The 18,875-nt window shown below is 38.9% G+C and overlaps 1 protein-coding gene across 2 annotated transcripts in view; it reads right to left on the bottom strand.

Annotated features, from left to right (window-relative positions):
- LOC126356051 (titin homolog) overlaps positions 1 to 5,340 on the bottom strand; it is a 96,241-nt gene extending 90,901 nt beyond the window's left edge. Inside the window, exons 1-2 of one of the 2 annotated variants that reach the window (XM_050006734.1) lie at positions 1,762 to 5,340; positions 1,413 to 1,646 (exon numbers count right to left, since the gene is read on the bottom strand). In XM_050006734.1, coding sequence (XP_049862691.1) covers positions 1,413 to 1,646; positions 1,762 to 4,907 — 3,380 coding nt within the window. In that variant the 5' untranslated portion in view covers positions 4,908 to 5,340. Of the gene's footprint in view, positions 1 to 1,412; positions 1,653 to 1,761 lie in introns of both variants that reach the window. The other variant, XM_050006733.1, reaches the window with a different exon arrangement.
- Between the last annotated feature and the right edge of the window lie 13,535 nt (positions 5,341 to 18,875).

Below are 18,875 nucleotides of genomic sequence, written 5' to 3' on the forward strand. Positions count from 1 at the left end.
TCCACAGATGACACTTTCAATTGTTATGTGTTTTATATATACCATCAAAAAGAACAACTTTCAGGAATTTTGAAATGAGTCAATATAACAATAACAAAAGACAAACATTATCATATTGGGCACCTACAACGAATGAACAACAATAGGCTTACCAAGAAGATCATCTCATTGGATTCGGCTAGGATCTCTGATTTTGAGGTAGATCGTTTCAAATTTTATGCTGTGGTAGTGTCTTGGACCCCTAGAGTCCCTAAACATGGGAAGCCGCTTTCACAGGAAAGGAAGGAGAAATTATCAGCAGGGCTCGAGAGAGATATTGAGAACAGAAGAGAGCTCTCTCTCTCTCTCTCGGTCTCTCTCTCTCTCTCTCTCTCTCTCTCTCTCTCCCTCTCACTCACTCACTCACTCACACTATTAAAAGAAATAAATGTGGATAAAAGAGCCTAAAATGTTGTCACACCATGAGGAGTCAACCTACAAAATGACACAAGAGCAGAGTTGAAAGTAATGCACTGTGTCCTTCGTCAAGGAAGGAATAAAGTATTTCCTAGAAAAGAAACTAGCTTACAGAAATCTTTCGGCAGGATGGTCATATAAGGAAATAATTTAGTTACATGCTACAGGTTCTGACTCATTATAGCTACGGTAAATACTAGATGAGGGACATGAAAAACCAGGCATGGGTAACTTGTGCACCATTATATCTTTAAAACTTTGTTACATTGTTTTGTTAAAACAGGTAATGAATTACTTTGATTATATTTTGTATAACGAGATTGTCTTCATCTGTTCACTTCACGAATGTGTGATGTTACGCCCTCCATTTTGCATTAGGATGGAACAGTGTTACCTGCCATCATGATTGCATCACGGGTAAAATTCAACTGCTGGTACTGTGCATTTCCAGATTTTCTAATATTTCAAAAGACCAATGGAATATGTATAATCACAAACTTCCCTGCACCAATAGGTGACAAACTGATGACGACAACGGGGTGGTATTCAGTGCACAAGAGTTTGAAATCCTAATAATTATACTGTAGGCTAATTACTTTAATACAAATACAGAGAGAGCTCCTCAGATCTGGTCATGCTGTGTTACCCCAACCTTGACTGGTTGATCTAGTGCTGTCTGACATTTGCATTAATCGGATTTTAAATGCTAGTCCCACACCATAGTTTACTCTGGCACCCTTGAAAGAACACAATTTTACACTTCTTTAAGTGAAAAAATAATGACTGTCTTTTGCATTTAATAAATTCTTGGCATGGTATCGAACTTTTCCCTTGTTAATATTGTGTTATTTTTAGCCAAATCAGTCCGAAGAACTTCAGGACATAAAAGTATGCAGACAAAAAATGTTAATACCACTGAACATAACATAAAATGTATTTCATATGTGACTACTTACTTCATTGGATTTGTGACTGGATTGTAATAAATTAGATCAAACATTGTGAGGCGACTCCTATTCACTTTGCCATCACTCACTTTATGTGAAATCTCTTTTTTTATCTCTATGATACGTCTCAGGTATTCTTTCCTTTTGGTTACCCGCTCTGCCTTAGCATAAGGTTTCTTTATGGGCGATGAACTTTCCTCTGATACCTCTTGAGAAAATTCACTATGTGAAGTATCACTTCCACTGTAACTTAAACAAAAAATGGATGTTATTACATATACTTCAGATTATTTTCGCACATGAATACTAAAAATGTATTCTATCTACTCCCACTTTGGAACACACAAAATTGACATACCTATCTAATCTTGCTATTTTCTTTGGTGGTGATATTGTTGCTGCCCTAGAAATTGAACTATGTTCATCCTCCGACTCATCAGTACTCACACCTGAAGCATTAGCCAGCTTGTCATTCTTCCTGGATTGCACATGGGTTAACTTAGTTCTAGATGTTTTAATTCTTGGTTTCCATGGAGGACTTACAGTCGTTGCTGATGACAAAGATTTCTTTTCACTGTCTGATTCACTAGCACTTCCAATACTACCAGTTCTGTTGCGCCTTGCTGCTGATTCAAGGAGTGGCTTTGGCCTGATAAACCTCGACCTAAATGAATTCAACTGACTACAATCTTTTCCTGACTGACTAACAGAACATTTTACTGAAGATGAAGTCCCTTTGTCCTTTTCTGCTGATGCAGAATCACTCACTGGAGGACTTTCATAAGTGGATGTGTTAACAACAGCACTAGTACGCTGTTCTCCAACAGGTGTGTCCACAGATACAACATCAGGTGCAACTTTATTTTTTCTTTCTGTGTTACATACAGAGGCCTGTGAAAGAAATTCAGGACTAATTTTTCTATTAACTTCGTGTGATACACTAGAACTTCCAGTTTCACAGCCAACAGCTGGAATAGTTCTCCCAGAACCACCTGCTTCTACATCCTGGTGCAGATTAGAGCTTGTGACAAAGGTCTGCAACTTTTTAGGAGCCTGAGCAGTAGAATGATCATCAGCTTTACTGGCACTACAATGTTGAATTACTTCTGCTGTATGATTCTCTTTCACTTTCTTGTTTACTAAGGAAAGGGAAACTACTGGTTTCATACGTTTACGTGGTAGTCTTGTGAGTGCAGATGATTTCTGAACTTCCAATGTGTCAGCTTTATGAACACTTGTGGCGCACGATTCTCCTGACCTCACAGAATTTGTACTCTCTTCACTTTTGAAACTGTGTTTGTCAGTTGAAGCTGTAATTTTTTCATCTGTTCTATTACAAAGAGATACATCATTGCTATCACAATTATCTGAATGCTGAGCATCAGCATATCCAGGGTGTTGTGCCAAATGGCAGTCAACTATACTTGGCATACCCTCAGGAGTGGAACGATCGCTGCCATTTGCTTCCAAATAGGTCGCCTCACTGACACTTGCAGAATTTTGGACTAAATGACCAACTGAAGTGTTTTCTAATGTCACACTTACTGGATCACACTGCTGAGTTATTTCTAGTATAGAATCTTCTTTAGCTTTCCTGTTTACTAAGGAAAGAGAAACTGTTGGTTTCATACGTTTTCGTTGTAGTCTTACAGGTGCAGACGATACCTTGCTCTCTTTCACATCTATTTCCTGAGCACTTGCGGCACTGGAATCCCTCAACCCTTCACAATCAATACTCTTTTGCGTCTTTAAATGGTGTTCATCAGCTGAAGTCGTAACATCCTCATCTGTTCTTTCACAAAGAGATGCATCTTTGTTAGCACTATTGACAGACTGATGTTGTGTCAAGTGGCAGTCAACTACACTCTGAGCATCCAAAGGAGTAGAAAAACCACCACTGTTTGCTTCTGAACAGGTCTGCTCGCTCACATTTGCCAAATTTTCAACAAAGTGATGAACTGACGCATTCTCTATTAGAGGATTGTCTTTTGCTTTCTTGTTTACTGAGGAAAGAGAAACTGTTGGTTTCACACGTTTTCGTGGTAGTCTTAATGGTGCAGACGATATCTTGGTTTCTGTTACATCTATTTTCTGAGCACTTGCACAGGAATCCCCCACCCTTGCACAATCTATACTCTCTTGAGTTCTTAAATTGTGTTCATTGGTTGGAGCTGTACCACCCTCCTCTGTTCTTTTACAAAGTGACACATCTTCACTAGCACAGTTATCAGATTGCTGAATGTCAGCATATCCAGTGTGTTGTGTCAAGTGACAGTCAACTACACTTTGTGCATCCACAGGATTAGTACCACCACCACTTGCTTCCCAACAGGTTGTCTCACTGACATGTGCAGCATTTTCAACTATGTTACAAACTGGAGAGTTTTCTACTGTCGGGTCCTCTTTTGCTTTCTTACTTAATAAAGAAAGAGAAACTGTTGGTTTCATACGTTTTCGTGATAGTCTTGTGGGTGCAGTTGAGGTCTTGACTTCCATTGTGTCAGTTTCATGAACACTTTTGGCACCGGACTCCCCCGACCCCACAGAATTAATACTCTCTTCAATTTTAAAGCTATGTTCATCAGTTGAAGCTGCAATTTTCTCATCTGTTCTATTACAAAAAGATACATCATTGCTATCAGAATTATCTGAATGTTGAACATCAGCATATCCAGTGTGTTGTGCCAAATGACAGTCAACTATACTTAAGGTATCCTCATGAGTAGAACGATCACTGCTATTTGCTTCCAAATGGGTCAGCTCATTAAAATTTCTAGAATTTTGATCTAAGTGACCAACCGAAGTGTTTTCTAACGTCTCTTTTAACGAACTACATTGATCTGTTATTTCTAGTGTAGAATTTTCTTTCGGTTTCCTGTTTACTACGGAAAGGGAAACTGTTGGTTTCATACGTTTTCGCGATAGTCTTAAAGGTGCTGACGGTATCTTCTTTTCTGTTATGTCAATTTTCTGAGCGCCTGTAACACAGGAATCACCTGGCCTTACTGAATCACTAATGTCCTCAGTTTTAAAACTGTGTTCTCCAGCTGAATCTGTAATACGTTCATCTGGTCTATTACACAGAGATACCTCTTTGCCATCACAATTACCTGTTTGTACACTGTCAACATATCCCTGTTGTATCAATTTAGAGCTAACTACATTTGGTGCATCCATAGGACTAGAACAGCTACTGCCACTTCCTTCCAAACAGGTCGACTCACTGACGTTTTCAGGATTTTGTACTAAGTGGCAAACTGGAGCGTTTTCTAACGTTTCGTTTAATGAACTGTCATTATGCAGCTTCCCAACTACAGTAAACTCGCTTGCACTTTCGGGTAATATTGTTTCTCTCGGGCTAACTTCATGATAATCTGGCGTGGCTGAGGATTTACTCGAAGTTTTCTCATCTGTTTTTTCGTTTTCTCGGGGCTTTTCGCCACAACGTCCCCTTGAAACCGACACATTAGCAACTGCTTTTATCCTACAGCGTCTTGTAGCCATGGCTAACTACCTAAATATTATAAGTGCAAAATATTACATCATTTATGCCATACGACCAATAATAAGACACTAGACGGCACGAAAAATTAACTCCATCCGGTGAAATCAATAATCGTATGAATAAATCACTATAAGTGTGTTCTGTTTGACAGAAGTTTATTATTCATTTCTTTATAATCAAACAATGAACTGACAGACTCCAACAGAGACACGTTCACAGCTGACACAATGTTCGACACACAAGAGTGACTGACAACACTAAACGCCAAAGCCATTTTAAGCATATGGTCGATATACACAACTAAATAACACAGTGGTAATGCACGTCTCGCACGTGTACTTCGCCAACTTCTGAAACTCTTTGCAAGCGCAGATTTAACATTGCCAAATTAAACTCGTTGGGAAAAGTAGTGAGTAATTTCAACGCCACCTAGATGGCGTTGGTTATTGGCGCAAAGCTCCAGCGGCAAGACATTGCCATTCTTACAATTTCCTGAATGTATACCACACAGACAATTCTCCAAGCAATAGAAATGTTATGTTCCACCCTAAGAATTCTGTGAATAAAGAAAACTATGGACTGAACCCAAAATATTCATGCATGGTTATTTAGCTAAAACTGTTTGGGAATACAATAGATTCTTCATTAAAATCGAAATAGTAACAATTGTTATCAAAATCTGTTATCACATAATAGGGTGAATACAAAATTAAGTGCGCGTAACTATACAAGTGTGCAAACAATAACCGGTGCACAAAAAACGCATCAAATTTTGCTTTATTCGGAAAATTTAAGATCTTTCCTGCGTCATATATTAATATATGAACGAATCGGTTCTGATATTAGTTTTATTTTCGTAATCACCTCAAAGCTACATGAGGAGGGGTTGAAAAATGTGCACCTAACGGGATTTGAAAATTTTGAAGCAGGTTTTTGTGAAACATAAAACCTTTCTTTGATATCTGCCGATTCTAATTTTTCTCCATTTCTACTACACTGTCGCGCTAGGCAGACAAGGCACTGTAATTCACGATGCTTTTCATCACTCAACACTAGGGCGAATCCAGGGGAGGATGGGAGGAGGGGGGCGCTATGGGGCTACAGCTCCCTCCCAAGAATTGCACCTGTTTCTTGGTAACAAAAAATTTTAAAAAATTCTGTGCAACACAGCTTGCAGGCCCAACAGTCTCATCACTGTAGTTGGTAATGTAATAGATTAAGAAAACACCATCATTTAATCTAGAGAATTTCAAGTCGACCTGGTGATACAATATTTCTATGAGCTCAGCCCCTCCCCCTCCTCTACCTGTCCAAAATCTTGCATTCGACTCTGACTAAACTTCTCAACTTGTTTAGTATGCATTTCCTTCCATACACCGACAGCAGTTTCCCAGTGTCCAGACAGTTAATCGACGTCTGCAATTTGGTACATAGTCTGTTCACAAGTAGATGAACAAATTCAGAGGTGATGCAAGAAGCAGAGAACACAAGCTCCGCCAATTGACTGCCAGCACATTAGCTGCAGAGAGGTGCTTTCATCATGCAGTGATGGCACTACACCTGTGCTCACATATCAATCTATGCTGCAAGCAATGCCAGGTTCTGATGTTCTCCCAGAACTGTCTTGGCAAAAATTATGAATTACTCTCACACAACTGAATGTATCTGCTTCTGTCATTGGCTGAGAGAGTGGGTTGAATGACTCTTTCTCCAGCTCGCAGCAGTCAGCTACATTATTATTTTTCTAGCTCTAACCCATAAAGTACTTCTCCAAGAAGTGGAAAGATTATCTGGCCCTGCCTTTGATGGGCCAGGACCTGCTTCGCCACTAATCAAGAAACGTATCATTTAGTGACACAAGACAAATACGCCTGAACGATCACTTCACAGTGGCTACATACACAAAATTCTGTATTAGATAGCTGTCATTAGCAGTGACCAGACACAAAACATGAGCAGCCTGAAGTCAATCGACATTTATAGACCCAGAACTAGGTTTCCCTCGTTCATCTATTTGTGAACAGACTATACCATCAACTTAGCCTATATAAAATTCCGTTTGTAACTCAAGTGAGTCTGTATGATATGAACGATTACAGTCATATTAGTAATCTAGTCTAAGGCTACTACATTTTTACTTCTCGTGGAGTACATAACTTTCGTTTCATCTACATGTAGTTGCCAATGGTTCCATTTCATGAAAATTAGACTGTGTATTACCACATTCTAAATTTGGTAACACTTTTTCATAAAGAACTATATCATCTACCAAATATATGACATTGCAACTAATGCATTCTGAGTCACTGACACAGAAAATACTTTTTTTATTATTTTTATTTATGGTGCATCCACCCTTACACATTTGCATTTAGCTCATGTCACGTAATTTTTGAAACAACTTTTACAGTGGGGACTGGCATGTTAGAGAAAACATGGTTACCAGTTTATAGAAAACATACTAATAGTACGTTATTACTGTGTCGTTTACGATATATGGCTGGATAGACTGCATCAAAAATTACCAAACAGATATACACTTCTGGAAATGGAAAAAAGAACACATTGACACCGGTGTGTCAGACCCACCATACTTGCTCCGGACACTGCGAGAGGGATGTACAAGCAGTGATCACATGCCCGGCACAGCGGACACACCAGGAACCGCGGTGTTGGCCGTCGAATGGCGCTAGCTGCGCAGCATTTGTGCACCGCCGCCGTCAGTGTCAGCCAGTTTGCCGTGGCATACGGAGCTCCATCGCAGTCTTTAACACTGGTAGCATGCTGTGACAGCGTGGACGTGAACCGTATGTGCAGCTGACGGACTTTGAGCGAGGGCGTATAGCGGGCATGCGGGAGGCCGGGTGGACGTACCGCCGAATTGCTCAAGACGTGGGGCGTGAGGTCTCCACAGTACATCGATGTTGTCGCCAGTGGTCGGCGGAAGGTGCCCGTGCCCGTCGACCTGGGACCGGACCGCAGCGACGCACGGATGCATGCCAAGACCGTAGGATCCTACGCAGTGCCGTAGGGGACCGCACCGCCACTTCCCAGCAAATTAGGGACACTGTTGCTCCTGGGGTATCGGCGAGGACCATTCGCAACCGTCTCCATGAAGCTGGGCTACGGTCCCGCACACCGTTAGGCCGTCTTCCGCTCACGCCCCAACATCGTGCAGCCCGCCTCCAGTGGTGTCGCGACAGGCGTGAATGGAGGGACGAATGGAGACGTGTCGTCTTCAGCGATGAGAGTCGCTTCTGCCTTGGTGCCAATGATGGTCGTATGCGTGTTTGGCGCCGTGCAGGTGAGCGCCACAATCATAACTGTATACGACCGAGGCACACAGGGCCAACACCCGGCATCATGGTGTGGGGAGCGATCTCCTACACTGGCCGTACACCTCTGGTGATCGTCGAGGGGACACTGAATAATGCACGGTACATCCAAACCGTCATCGAACCCATCGTTCTACCATTCCTAGACCGGCAAGGGAACTTTCTGTTCCAACAGGACAATGCACGTCCGCATGTATCCCGTGCCACCCAACGTGCTCTAGAAGGTGTAAACCAACTACCCTGGCCAGCAAGATCTACGGATCTGTCCCCCATTGAGCATGTTTGGGACTGGATGAAGCGTCGTCTCACGCGGTCTGCACCTCCAGCACGAACGCTGGTCCAACTGAGGCGCCAGGTGGAAATGGCATGGCAAGCCGTTCCACAGGACTACATCCAGCATCTCTACGATCGTCTCCATGGGAGAATATCAGCCTGCATTGCTGCGAAAGGTGGATATACACTGTACTAGTGCCGATATTGTGCATGCTCTGTTGCCTGTGTCTATGTGCCTGTGGTTCTGTCAGTGTGATCATGTGATGTATCTGACCCCAGGAATGTGTCAATAAAGTTTCCCCTTCCTGGGACAATGAATTCACGGTGTTCTTATTTCAATTTCCAGGAGTGTATGTAAATAATACTTGACAATACAAAAATTATAACATTAAGCATTTTCCTATACATACATTTAATCTGCTATTGACAATTGGGTTTTCTGAAAGATTCACTGGTTTTGGAGATAGTTCTGTAAATCCATTCACTGTCTTCACAGCAAAAAAAATCCTGTATGGAGTAGAGCAGACTTAATTTTAAGTCCCTTGAAATTTTGTTCTTGAATCTCTCCTGTAACAGGACCTGCAGTTCTATGGGTAGTGATCCAAACATTTTCAGGTCAATGATCAGAAAGATACCTCTTATTTTGGCCACTCATCAGGTTGGTATGTTTATGCTCTCTTTGTTGCAGGTGTTGTTATCATGTCTGTCATGTCCCTTGCTGAGGGAATCTAGATTTATCTTAATGTAAAGGAGACACAAAAATACATAATGACTATAAAAGTTATTATTCCCAATTTTCCGAATAATGGTCTGCATTTCTCATGTCTCCTACTCTTTATTGCTTTTTTCTTTTTTTGAGTAGTAATGCTTTCTTGCAACTTATGGAGTGACCCCAGAGTAATAGACCATGGCCAACTTGGCTGTGAAACAATGAATAATATCCTGTTAGGAGATAATGATCAGTTATCACGTTTCAATTTTCTAATTGGGGAACTGGGAGGCTATTTAGGTTAGAGGCTCTCAGAAAATTACTGAATGGGCGTCACTCTAAAAGGACGAAGGAAAAACATAACAAAGAATACATAGAAACAGTATCGTAGTTGTAAATTTTTGAAGGTGTGTTGGAAAAGAATCAGAGCTCAGATGCTAATAAAATGCACTGAGGCTCAAATTGTTATAGATATGGAAAGCTGCCTAAAGCTGGAAACAAGTTCAGCAGAAAATTTTACATAGGACCTAACCAGGTTCAAAAAGTATAGATTAAACACCGTTGATGATGGTGTGTTTATGGTGTCAGAAGTAGCTAACCTTGCAGTGAATTTGAAGTAGATAATCCCTGTGAGTTAGTAGGGTAGAGGTTATACTTGGCAACTGGAGTAAACTAATAATTGGTTCCTTTCAGCGGCTCTCCCATCTCAGATGATACAGTTATTGAATAGTTCAAAGAAAATTTAGATCTTTTTGGAAGTAGGTACACCACTCATACCATTATAGTTGGTGGTGACTGCAATCTCCTGTCAATATGTTGGTGAAAATACACGTTTAAAGTGTGAGGTAGACACAAAACGTCGTTTGGAATAGTTCTGAATGTGTTCTCAGAAAACTATTTTGAGCAACTAATTCAGGAGCCCATTTGAAATGCAAATGATTGCAAAAACATACTTGACCCATCATCAACAAATAATCCTGAACAAATAGGAAGCATCATGATGGACACAGGGATTAGTGACCACAAAGTTGTTGTAGGGAGACTGAATACCAGAAAAACCAAATTCACCAAAATTAAATGCAAAATACATACATTTAAATAAAGTAGTTAAAAATTCGCTCGACGCCTTCCTAAAAGAACGCCTCCACCCTTCCAATCTGAATATGAAAGTGTAGACCAGATGTGGTTTAAACTCAAAGAAGTAGTATTGACAGCTATTGAGAGACAAGTAGAATTTACTAAGAGACAGTACCGATCCCCCACAGTACATAAACAAAGTCAGAACACTGCTGCAGAAGCAACGGAAAAAGCATGTCAAATTTAAACGCAAAATCCCAAGACTGGAGAAGCTTTGCAGAAGTTCGAAATGTAGCATGAACACATATGCGACATGTTTTCAGTACTTTCCATATTGAAACTCTGTCTCGAAATCTGACAGAAAATCCAAAGAGATCCTGGTTTTATGTGAAGTACATCAGCAGAAAGACACAATCAATCTCTTTACAGCGCAATAACAATGATGGTGTTACTGATGACAGCTTCCCTAAAACATGGTTACTAAGTACGGTTTTCCAAATTTCTTTACAAAAGAAGACAAAGGAAATATTCCAGAATTCGAACCAAGAACAGCAGCCAACATAACTAACCTAGAAGTACATATTCTGAGTGTAGCAAAGCAGCTTAAATCATTTAATAAAGGCAAGGCCTCCAGCCCTGATTGCACACCAGTCAGGTTGCTCTCAGATATGCAACAGCTCCATATTCAACAATCATATACAACCACTAACTCGGCGAAAGATCCGTACCTAAAGACTGGAAAGTTGCAGAAATCACACCAGTACCCAGAAAGTAAACGTGAGTAATCCTCTAAATTTCAGACCCATATCGCTAACGTCCATTTGCTGTAGGATTTTGGAATATATTCTGTGTTTGAACATTACGAGCCATAAAAAGCTTAACAAACAATGAAATTCAGTTGAAGAGAAGCCTATATATATATATATATATATATATATATATATATATATATATATATATATATATATATATATATATATAATCCAACTTCTGCACCATCTCAGTGCAGTAATGTGTTCATTATAGCATTTCTGTTATATGTTTATTACCTTACAAATAAAAAACACATTTTTTAATTTTAAATTCAGTGCATTAATACAATCTTAGTGAATGAGTGTTTGTAAAATGATTCTTTCATATAGCGTTCATTAAAAAAATTACGATCATCCCACTTGGGACTTGTGATAGGTACATTAGCTTATTTGTTTCAGTTGTAAATACTTGCCATGTATTATTGTTTTTCTGACATGTTTTACATCCTGGAGGACATTCTCACTACAGATCAAGTGGAATGGAAGTAAATCTAATCTAATCTTTAAAAAAAAAGATTTATTGACAGACAGCTAACACGGATTCGGAACATTTCAGTGCTGTGAAACACAACTAGGCCTTTATTCTCATGAAGTGATCAATGCTATCGACAGGGGATATCAAATTGATTGTATATTTTTATATTTCCAGAAGCCTTTAGACACTGTACCTCACAACCGATTTCTAATCAAATTGCGTGTATATGGAGTATCTGTGGCTCGAGTCTCAATCATGCAACTGGATTCGTGATTTCATATCAGAAAGGTCACAGTTCTTAGCAATTGATGCAAAGTTATTGAGTAAAACAGAACTAATATCTGGCTTCCCCAAGGTAGTGTTACAGGCTCTTGGCTGTTCCTGATCCATTTAAACATAGGCCTCTTAGACTGTCATTTAATGTATTATTAAGTCATCTGACTATCAAAATAACTTGTGAAACGATGTAGACTAGATATCTGTATGTTGAAGAAAGTGGCAATTCACTCTATATGTCAAGTGTGATGTCATCCACACGAGTACTAAAATGAATCCGCTAAATTTCGGATACATGATATAACACACAAATCTAAAGGCTTTAAATTCAATTAAATACTTGTGAATTACAATTATGAATAACTTAAGTTGGAACGATTATGCAGATAATGTTGTGGGTAAATCAAACCAAAGACTACAGTTTATTGGCGGAACAGTGAGAATGTGTAACAGGCCTGCTAAAAAGACTGCTTACTCTGTGCTTGTACTTCCTCTTCTGGAGTATTGCTGTGCAGTGTGGGATAACATCAGATAGGGTCGACAAAGGACATTGATAGAGTTCAGAGAAGGCCAGCTCATTTCGTACTATGGCGAAATAGAGGAGACGGCACCACAGATATGATGTGTGCATTGGGGTGGCTATCAACAAAACAAAGAGTTTTTCATTGTGGCAGGATCTTCTCATGAAATTTCAATCACCAGCCTTCTCCTCAGAGTGTGAAAATATTTTGTTGGTGCCCACCTACGTAGGAAAGGATGATCACCATAATAAAATAACAGAAACCAGAGCTTGCACAGAAAAAGTTATGTCTTCGTTTTTTCTTCCTGCTATTTGATAGTGGAACAGTAGAGAAATAGTTTGAAGGTGGTTCAATGGACCCTATGCTACGAACTCAACTGTGAATTGCAGAGTATTCACGTAGTCTCAGATGCAGATGTATATGACTCACTACAGCTTTTCACACATGTGCATGTGTGGTCTTGCCAAGGGAGTTTGCTGTACACTATGAACCACAGAAGTTTCAAGACGCCTACACAGTTTAGGTGTCCTTGGTCACTGAGACTACATATCAATGTTTGCGTTTTTTCTCCATTTATTTTCATTTTATTTATAATCAACCATTCTTTTGTCACATCAAATAAGGCATCTGCTTCTTCTTGAGACTTGCTGGCATTGATACTTCGTGAATAAAAAGTTGCGCCAACCGCAAACTGCAAGAACTCCCCATGAGAGCTTAAGTCATTTACAGAAACTAGGGACAGGAGGGGCCTGGTAACTGTCTGTGAGGCACGCTGCATTCCAACTTCCATTGACATGGTAGCCTTCCTTGGACTGTATAATGCCTTCTGGGTTCCCAGGTAAGATTTGAGTGTTACCAGAACAGTGCCTCCAAATCCATACTGACTGATTTAGTTTAGAAGGACCTTATGAGGAATGCAGTCACACACCTTAGTAAGGCCACCAGGTTACAGCTAAGGTTTTTTTTTCTTCAAAACTGTGCTTTATCCCAGTAACCAGATCTAGTGTTGTCGCTGTTGTAGATTTCCCTTTCCAGAAACCATGCTATATATGTGAGAAGATTTCATTAATTGCAACATAATTTGAGATTGGTTCTTTCACTACAATCTCCATGGCTTTAGCAAAAATGGGAGTTATTGGGATTAGTCTGAAGCTTGCTACCACGCTTGGGTCATTTTTATTATCTGGTACTGCCCTTGCAAGTTTCAGAAGGTCCAGAAATAGTCATTAATGGTTCAGCAACACCAGGGATAGTTTCCTTGAGGATGTTAGCAGACATCCCGTATACATCCTGACTGTCAGAAGGCCTATAAGATTTTGCTACCTTTATTATTTCATTTTTTTATAGTTTCCTCCAGTCCATCATGGTGTGCCTTTTCTCATTTGTTACATCAGCTGCACAGCCTACATTGAAGTCAGGGATTTCACTTATAGTGGTACTCACAATATCGATAAAATAATTGTTAAAGCCATCTGGACTACATAGGTTTAATGGGGAGATGGGTTTTTTTTCATGTGTTTGTTGACCAGGAACCAGGCTGAACGTATAACTTCTTTTCTTACTAAACTATATGTAGCCAAATAAATAAAGTCATACATATAAATCAAAGAAGACTATCCAAGAATAAACATATAATTTTTCAAAATAAGGTACAACCAGTGAGATGAAGCAATTGGTAACTGAAGTCCTTAGCATTGTTTTCAAATTCTTCAAGCCTTTTCTTAGAGTCACTTTCGGATATTGTTTCTGAGGACATTTAGTGAGACCTGATATATATCTGCAGCCACATCTCAGTCTTTGGCTTATCACTAAGCTCTAAATCTAATAGCAGTGCTGGCTGATATTCTGTACAACAGTACTTCCTTTACAGTTATTAGTGTGGTACTGAGTCTAAGGATTTTAGAAAATCTAGAATATTGAATGCACTTGATTACTCCCCTTTTATTGCTTTTAAGAAATTTTTCCAAAACATATACTTGTTCTTGCAGTATGGATAATGTTGGTTTTCCAGTGGGTTATTAAATTTAACATGAAAATATGTTCTATAATTATGCTACAATTGGAAATAAATGATAAAGGTTGGCACTTATGGTACCCAAGTGGGGTGCCTTTCTCTCTGGATAGACATAACCTCTGCTGTTTTCCAATCACTTGGAATAGATCTCTGTTAAAGAGAGCAATGCTAAATTATTAAAATTCATTAACAAAATCTAATGGAAGACAACAGAACTTTCTTTGTATCTAGAGATTTTGATTAGTTCCTTTAATTTCCACTGGTTTATTCTAATAATCATTTTTGTCATGGCACAACGGAATAATAATGGCAATATTCTTTCATTTTCTTTGGTTCATCGTTCTTAGTTCTAGTGATATCTACTGTTTTATCATAATAGATGTAGATGTAAGATACTCATTTTTGTAATGGCATAACAAAATAATTTTGGCAATATTCTTTAATTTTCTTTTGTTGATCACTCTTAGTTCTAGATTCATAATACTAATAATGCTCAGTCAATGAGTACATTTTATAGTGGTTCATTGTGTTACCTTCCTCTTCTGTATTATCTGTTGTTCATCAAGTACACTCTCTTTCCAAGCGTTTATCCCAGCCTGTTGGGTCTGCTGTGTTATCAACAGATTTGGCAGGGTTAGTTTGTGGGGTGACCAGATATCCTTCCTGTCACCACCCACAAATGATGGTTATGACAATGATGAAGAAATGATGAGGACACCACAAAAACAAACACCCAGTCATCTTGAGGCAGGTGAAAATCCTTGACCCCAGGACCCCGTACTTGGATAGTGAGAATGGTACTGCGAGACCATAAGCTGCGGTCTGCTGTTCATCTAAGACTATACTGACAAAATTAAACTTTCAGTGCACTTAAATTAAATGTTCTTTTATTTGATTCAGTTCGAATAGTCACTGTAGACACCCATCCAGCGAAGAAACTGAAGATTTTACAGATATTTATCAGAAGTTAGAGAAAAATTTCAACTATTCAGCAACATATCAGGGATATTGCAGTTGTATTAGTGATGAGCAAGACAAAACTTCCTACACACTACTTCTAAAATTGTATTCAGGAAAATTTTTCCTCTTTTAGTTATAAGCAAACCATACTGCCACAGAGAATATCACACCATAAGCAGTGTGGTTGGTCATGATTCACTTGTGAATCTTAACAGCCAATCTACAAAATGTTACTGAAATGAGATATCAGCACTACTTAAAATCGATTCAAAGATGAATCTGCCATACAAAAGGTAAGAGAATTTGATCTTGATCAGAAACATGATGGAGCATAATGTTTTGGATGCTGGAGAAAAATTAATTAAACTTTGGAAAATCTGTACTCAGCAAAACAGTTGCTCTTCTAGTCATAATCTGTGATGCTGATCTGAAGCATTTCTACATCCCTGTCATTTGTCCTTCCTGTCAACATAACTATAGTATCCTTTATGTCCATATGTTGGACAACCTGTTCTATATACTTCTGTTTAGGTATGCTTCTCAATTTATTTGCTTCCATTATCCCATCCACGATTTTCAGCAGAAATCGGCCAAAAAAACATTTGAAGAACCAGTGGCTGTTACACTATCTCTCTGGAATACAACTTTGTGTCAAAAGCATACAGGCTTCAAAATTGATGAAGCTGTAGATGATCAAAAACACTTTCTACAAAATTTCAAGAAATTTTTACTATTTTTTTTAAGATTGCCAGAACTTGTTCATGAAACAGCGAAATAAACATTGCACTGGTAATGCTCACAGTATACTACTGGGGAAAAAATCGTAACACCAAGATTATGTCTATTCATATTTCACTCCAGTTGCGTAAGAGTGGCACTAGTAATGTCATTATGAGGATACAAATCAGGGCTGCTTTAAATATATCCTGTAGCAAATGTGAGAATCAGTACTTTGAGCTTGGATATGGCGAGTTAACGTTAGTCACGAATGTCTTTAAGGCGACAAAGACGCGAAAATCAACACCTCACTAAGTTTGTACAACGTCATGTAATGGCGCTGTGAGAACATGGGTGTTCCTTCTCCAATACTGTAGAAAGACTTAGCAGGAATGCTGCCACTGCACATGATTGCTGGCAACGATGATCACAAGAATGTACAGTCGCAAGAAGACCGGGCTCCAGACGGCCACATGGCACTACCAAGAGGGTGTTCTACGTATGGCTCTGGGGCATCACTCTGCATGTGAAGCAGCAATTTGAGCAGCAGCGACACAACTATTATAAACCGGTTCTTCAAGGTCAGCTTCGAGCCAGACGTCATGTAGCATACATTTCACTGACCCCAAATCACTGATATCTGCGACTTTAGTGATGTCAAGTGAGAACCCATTGGAGGGCCGGATGTATGTATGTTTGTTTTCTGATGAAAAATTGAGTCTGCCTTGGTGCCAGTGTGTTGATTTGAAGGTGCTCAGTTGAGGCCCTGCAACCAATCAATTTGGGTGCTACACTCACAGGATCTTGAGTTATGGCCTGCCGTGTGGTTTTACATGAAAGCAGGAGTGCTGTCACCGTTAATTGAGCCTGGGCTGGACTGACATCCAGAACCTGTACGACAAAATTCATGCACATTGCATGCAATAGTTACAACAGTTATTAATATAAGAGAATTTCACATTGGAAATGACTTATCTCGCCGTTACATTAACATGTGACCTTGCAGTGTCAATCGCTTAACTAGGTTACCTGGGTCAATCCGTTCCTGACATTTCACTACTCTACATTCGTTATTTTTTGGGTTATGGTTTATTTTTTAGTCACAGAGTCTGATGGTCAACACAGCGAGTTGCATTTTAATTACCCCCAGTGTGAAACAGATCTCTTAAACAAAAAGTTGTTTCCTATCATTGGAAAAGATCAGAACATGCACATACATAAGACAAGTGCAGCAGATATTAAATACATCAAACCTTGAGTCATTAATAATCACGATTTTATAAATAACTTAACTAGATAACTACAAGTCCCTTAGTCATCATTAGGCATCAAACACGAAGATGCATGATGTGTTATTACCATATAAAAATTCTTCCTAAATTTGCACAAGAGTAATTGCCAAAACCACAGACATAGATTACCGCTATATTATCATATTTTAATTTCCTATTGACCTTAGAGATAACATATTTGATGACAGCTGACTTAGGGCAAAAAGTATTGAAGTATAAGCAAAAGAAATCAATATGAATAAGAATGAAACAAAGGTACCATTGAATTTCATTCTATCCAAAAATATCTTTCATTAACATAAAAAATACTATATAACATGTTAAAAAGAAATGCTTTATACGAAATTAATCTCAGAGTATGAATCACATAACCTATGAGTCGTTTGATGTGAGCAAACAAACATTTACACACAATCTGCACATTAGCAATAAAGTCATGTTTGCATCAATATAACTTATAGATGCTTGTGGCATGGGCAGCGGTGGTTGGTGGATGTCAGTTGTTTGTTGGAACAGTGATGCAATGTAACTTTGTCCTACAGATATATGGCTTTAGCCGAAATGCTGCCAGAGTCTTGTCTATGGAATGATCTCTCTTGATTCAGCAAGAAGAACGATACTGACGAAGTAATCAGTATGGGTACCCAACATCGAATTTCACACAGAACGTGGCAGTTAGGTGCCTGTTATAATGATCACCCAACCTTAAGTAGCTTTTGGACACGACTTGACCACAGCAGGATGTTTATGACTTATTGAAATTATTGCAGAGTCAGAAGGTTTTCATTCTTCTCTGCACAATGAGTGTTGCTGATGCAGACTTTCTCCAAAGTTTAATCTTGAAATCGCTCAGTAGATTTGTTCATTCAAATGTATCTCAAGAAGAAGTGAATGAGTGGAGGCCAGATCACAATGGCCGTCATGTCACATTCTACACTGAATTTCAAAAGGCGGTATTAACACAGACCGTCTATGGTGGATCAAGTCAGGTCACCTCAATGTTTCTTAAGAAGAAAGTTTTAGCTGTGTTATCGTCTACTAGCGTCAGAAGTTAATCTATTTTCACTACAGCTATTCATGTTATAGTAGTGGATATCTTGCTCCTGTTTCTTTGTAACTTTTATTTTATTATTTTGTTTTGTTTTCATGACAAAAATGTTCCATGAGGGCTTGGATGTTTTTATTATTGAATGTTCTTCCACAATCGAGGTCAGATTTCTGAAAGTAGAAAATTATTTAGGTTTTGCAATAACAGAACAGAGCTGACACCTACTCCATATATAAATGAGAACATAAGGTGATGAAACAGTTTTCATTAAATAACATTTAAATGAAAAAGTCAGCTCTTTAACAAGAAATACAGTTTTGTGACGCTATTAATTACATAAGGAGAACACATAATTGATAAGATAAACATTGTTTGTCATGTTTGTATGTATATATTTTCTTAACAAATAAAAATCGATGTTTTGAAATGTTGTTTCACTTTTCATCACTTTACCACAC

The sequence above is a fragment of the Schistocerca gregaria genome, chromosome 3 (assembly GCF_023897955.1).
Source record: "Schistocerca gregaria isolate iqSchGreg1 chromosome 3, iqSchGreg1.2, whole genome shotgun sequence".
NCBI classification, from domain to species: domain Eukaryota; kingdom Metazoa; phylum Arthropoda; class Insecta; order Orthoptera; family Acrididae; genus Schistocerca; species Schistocerca gregaria.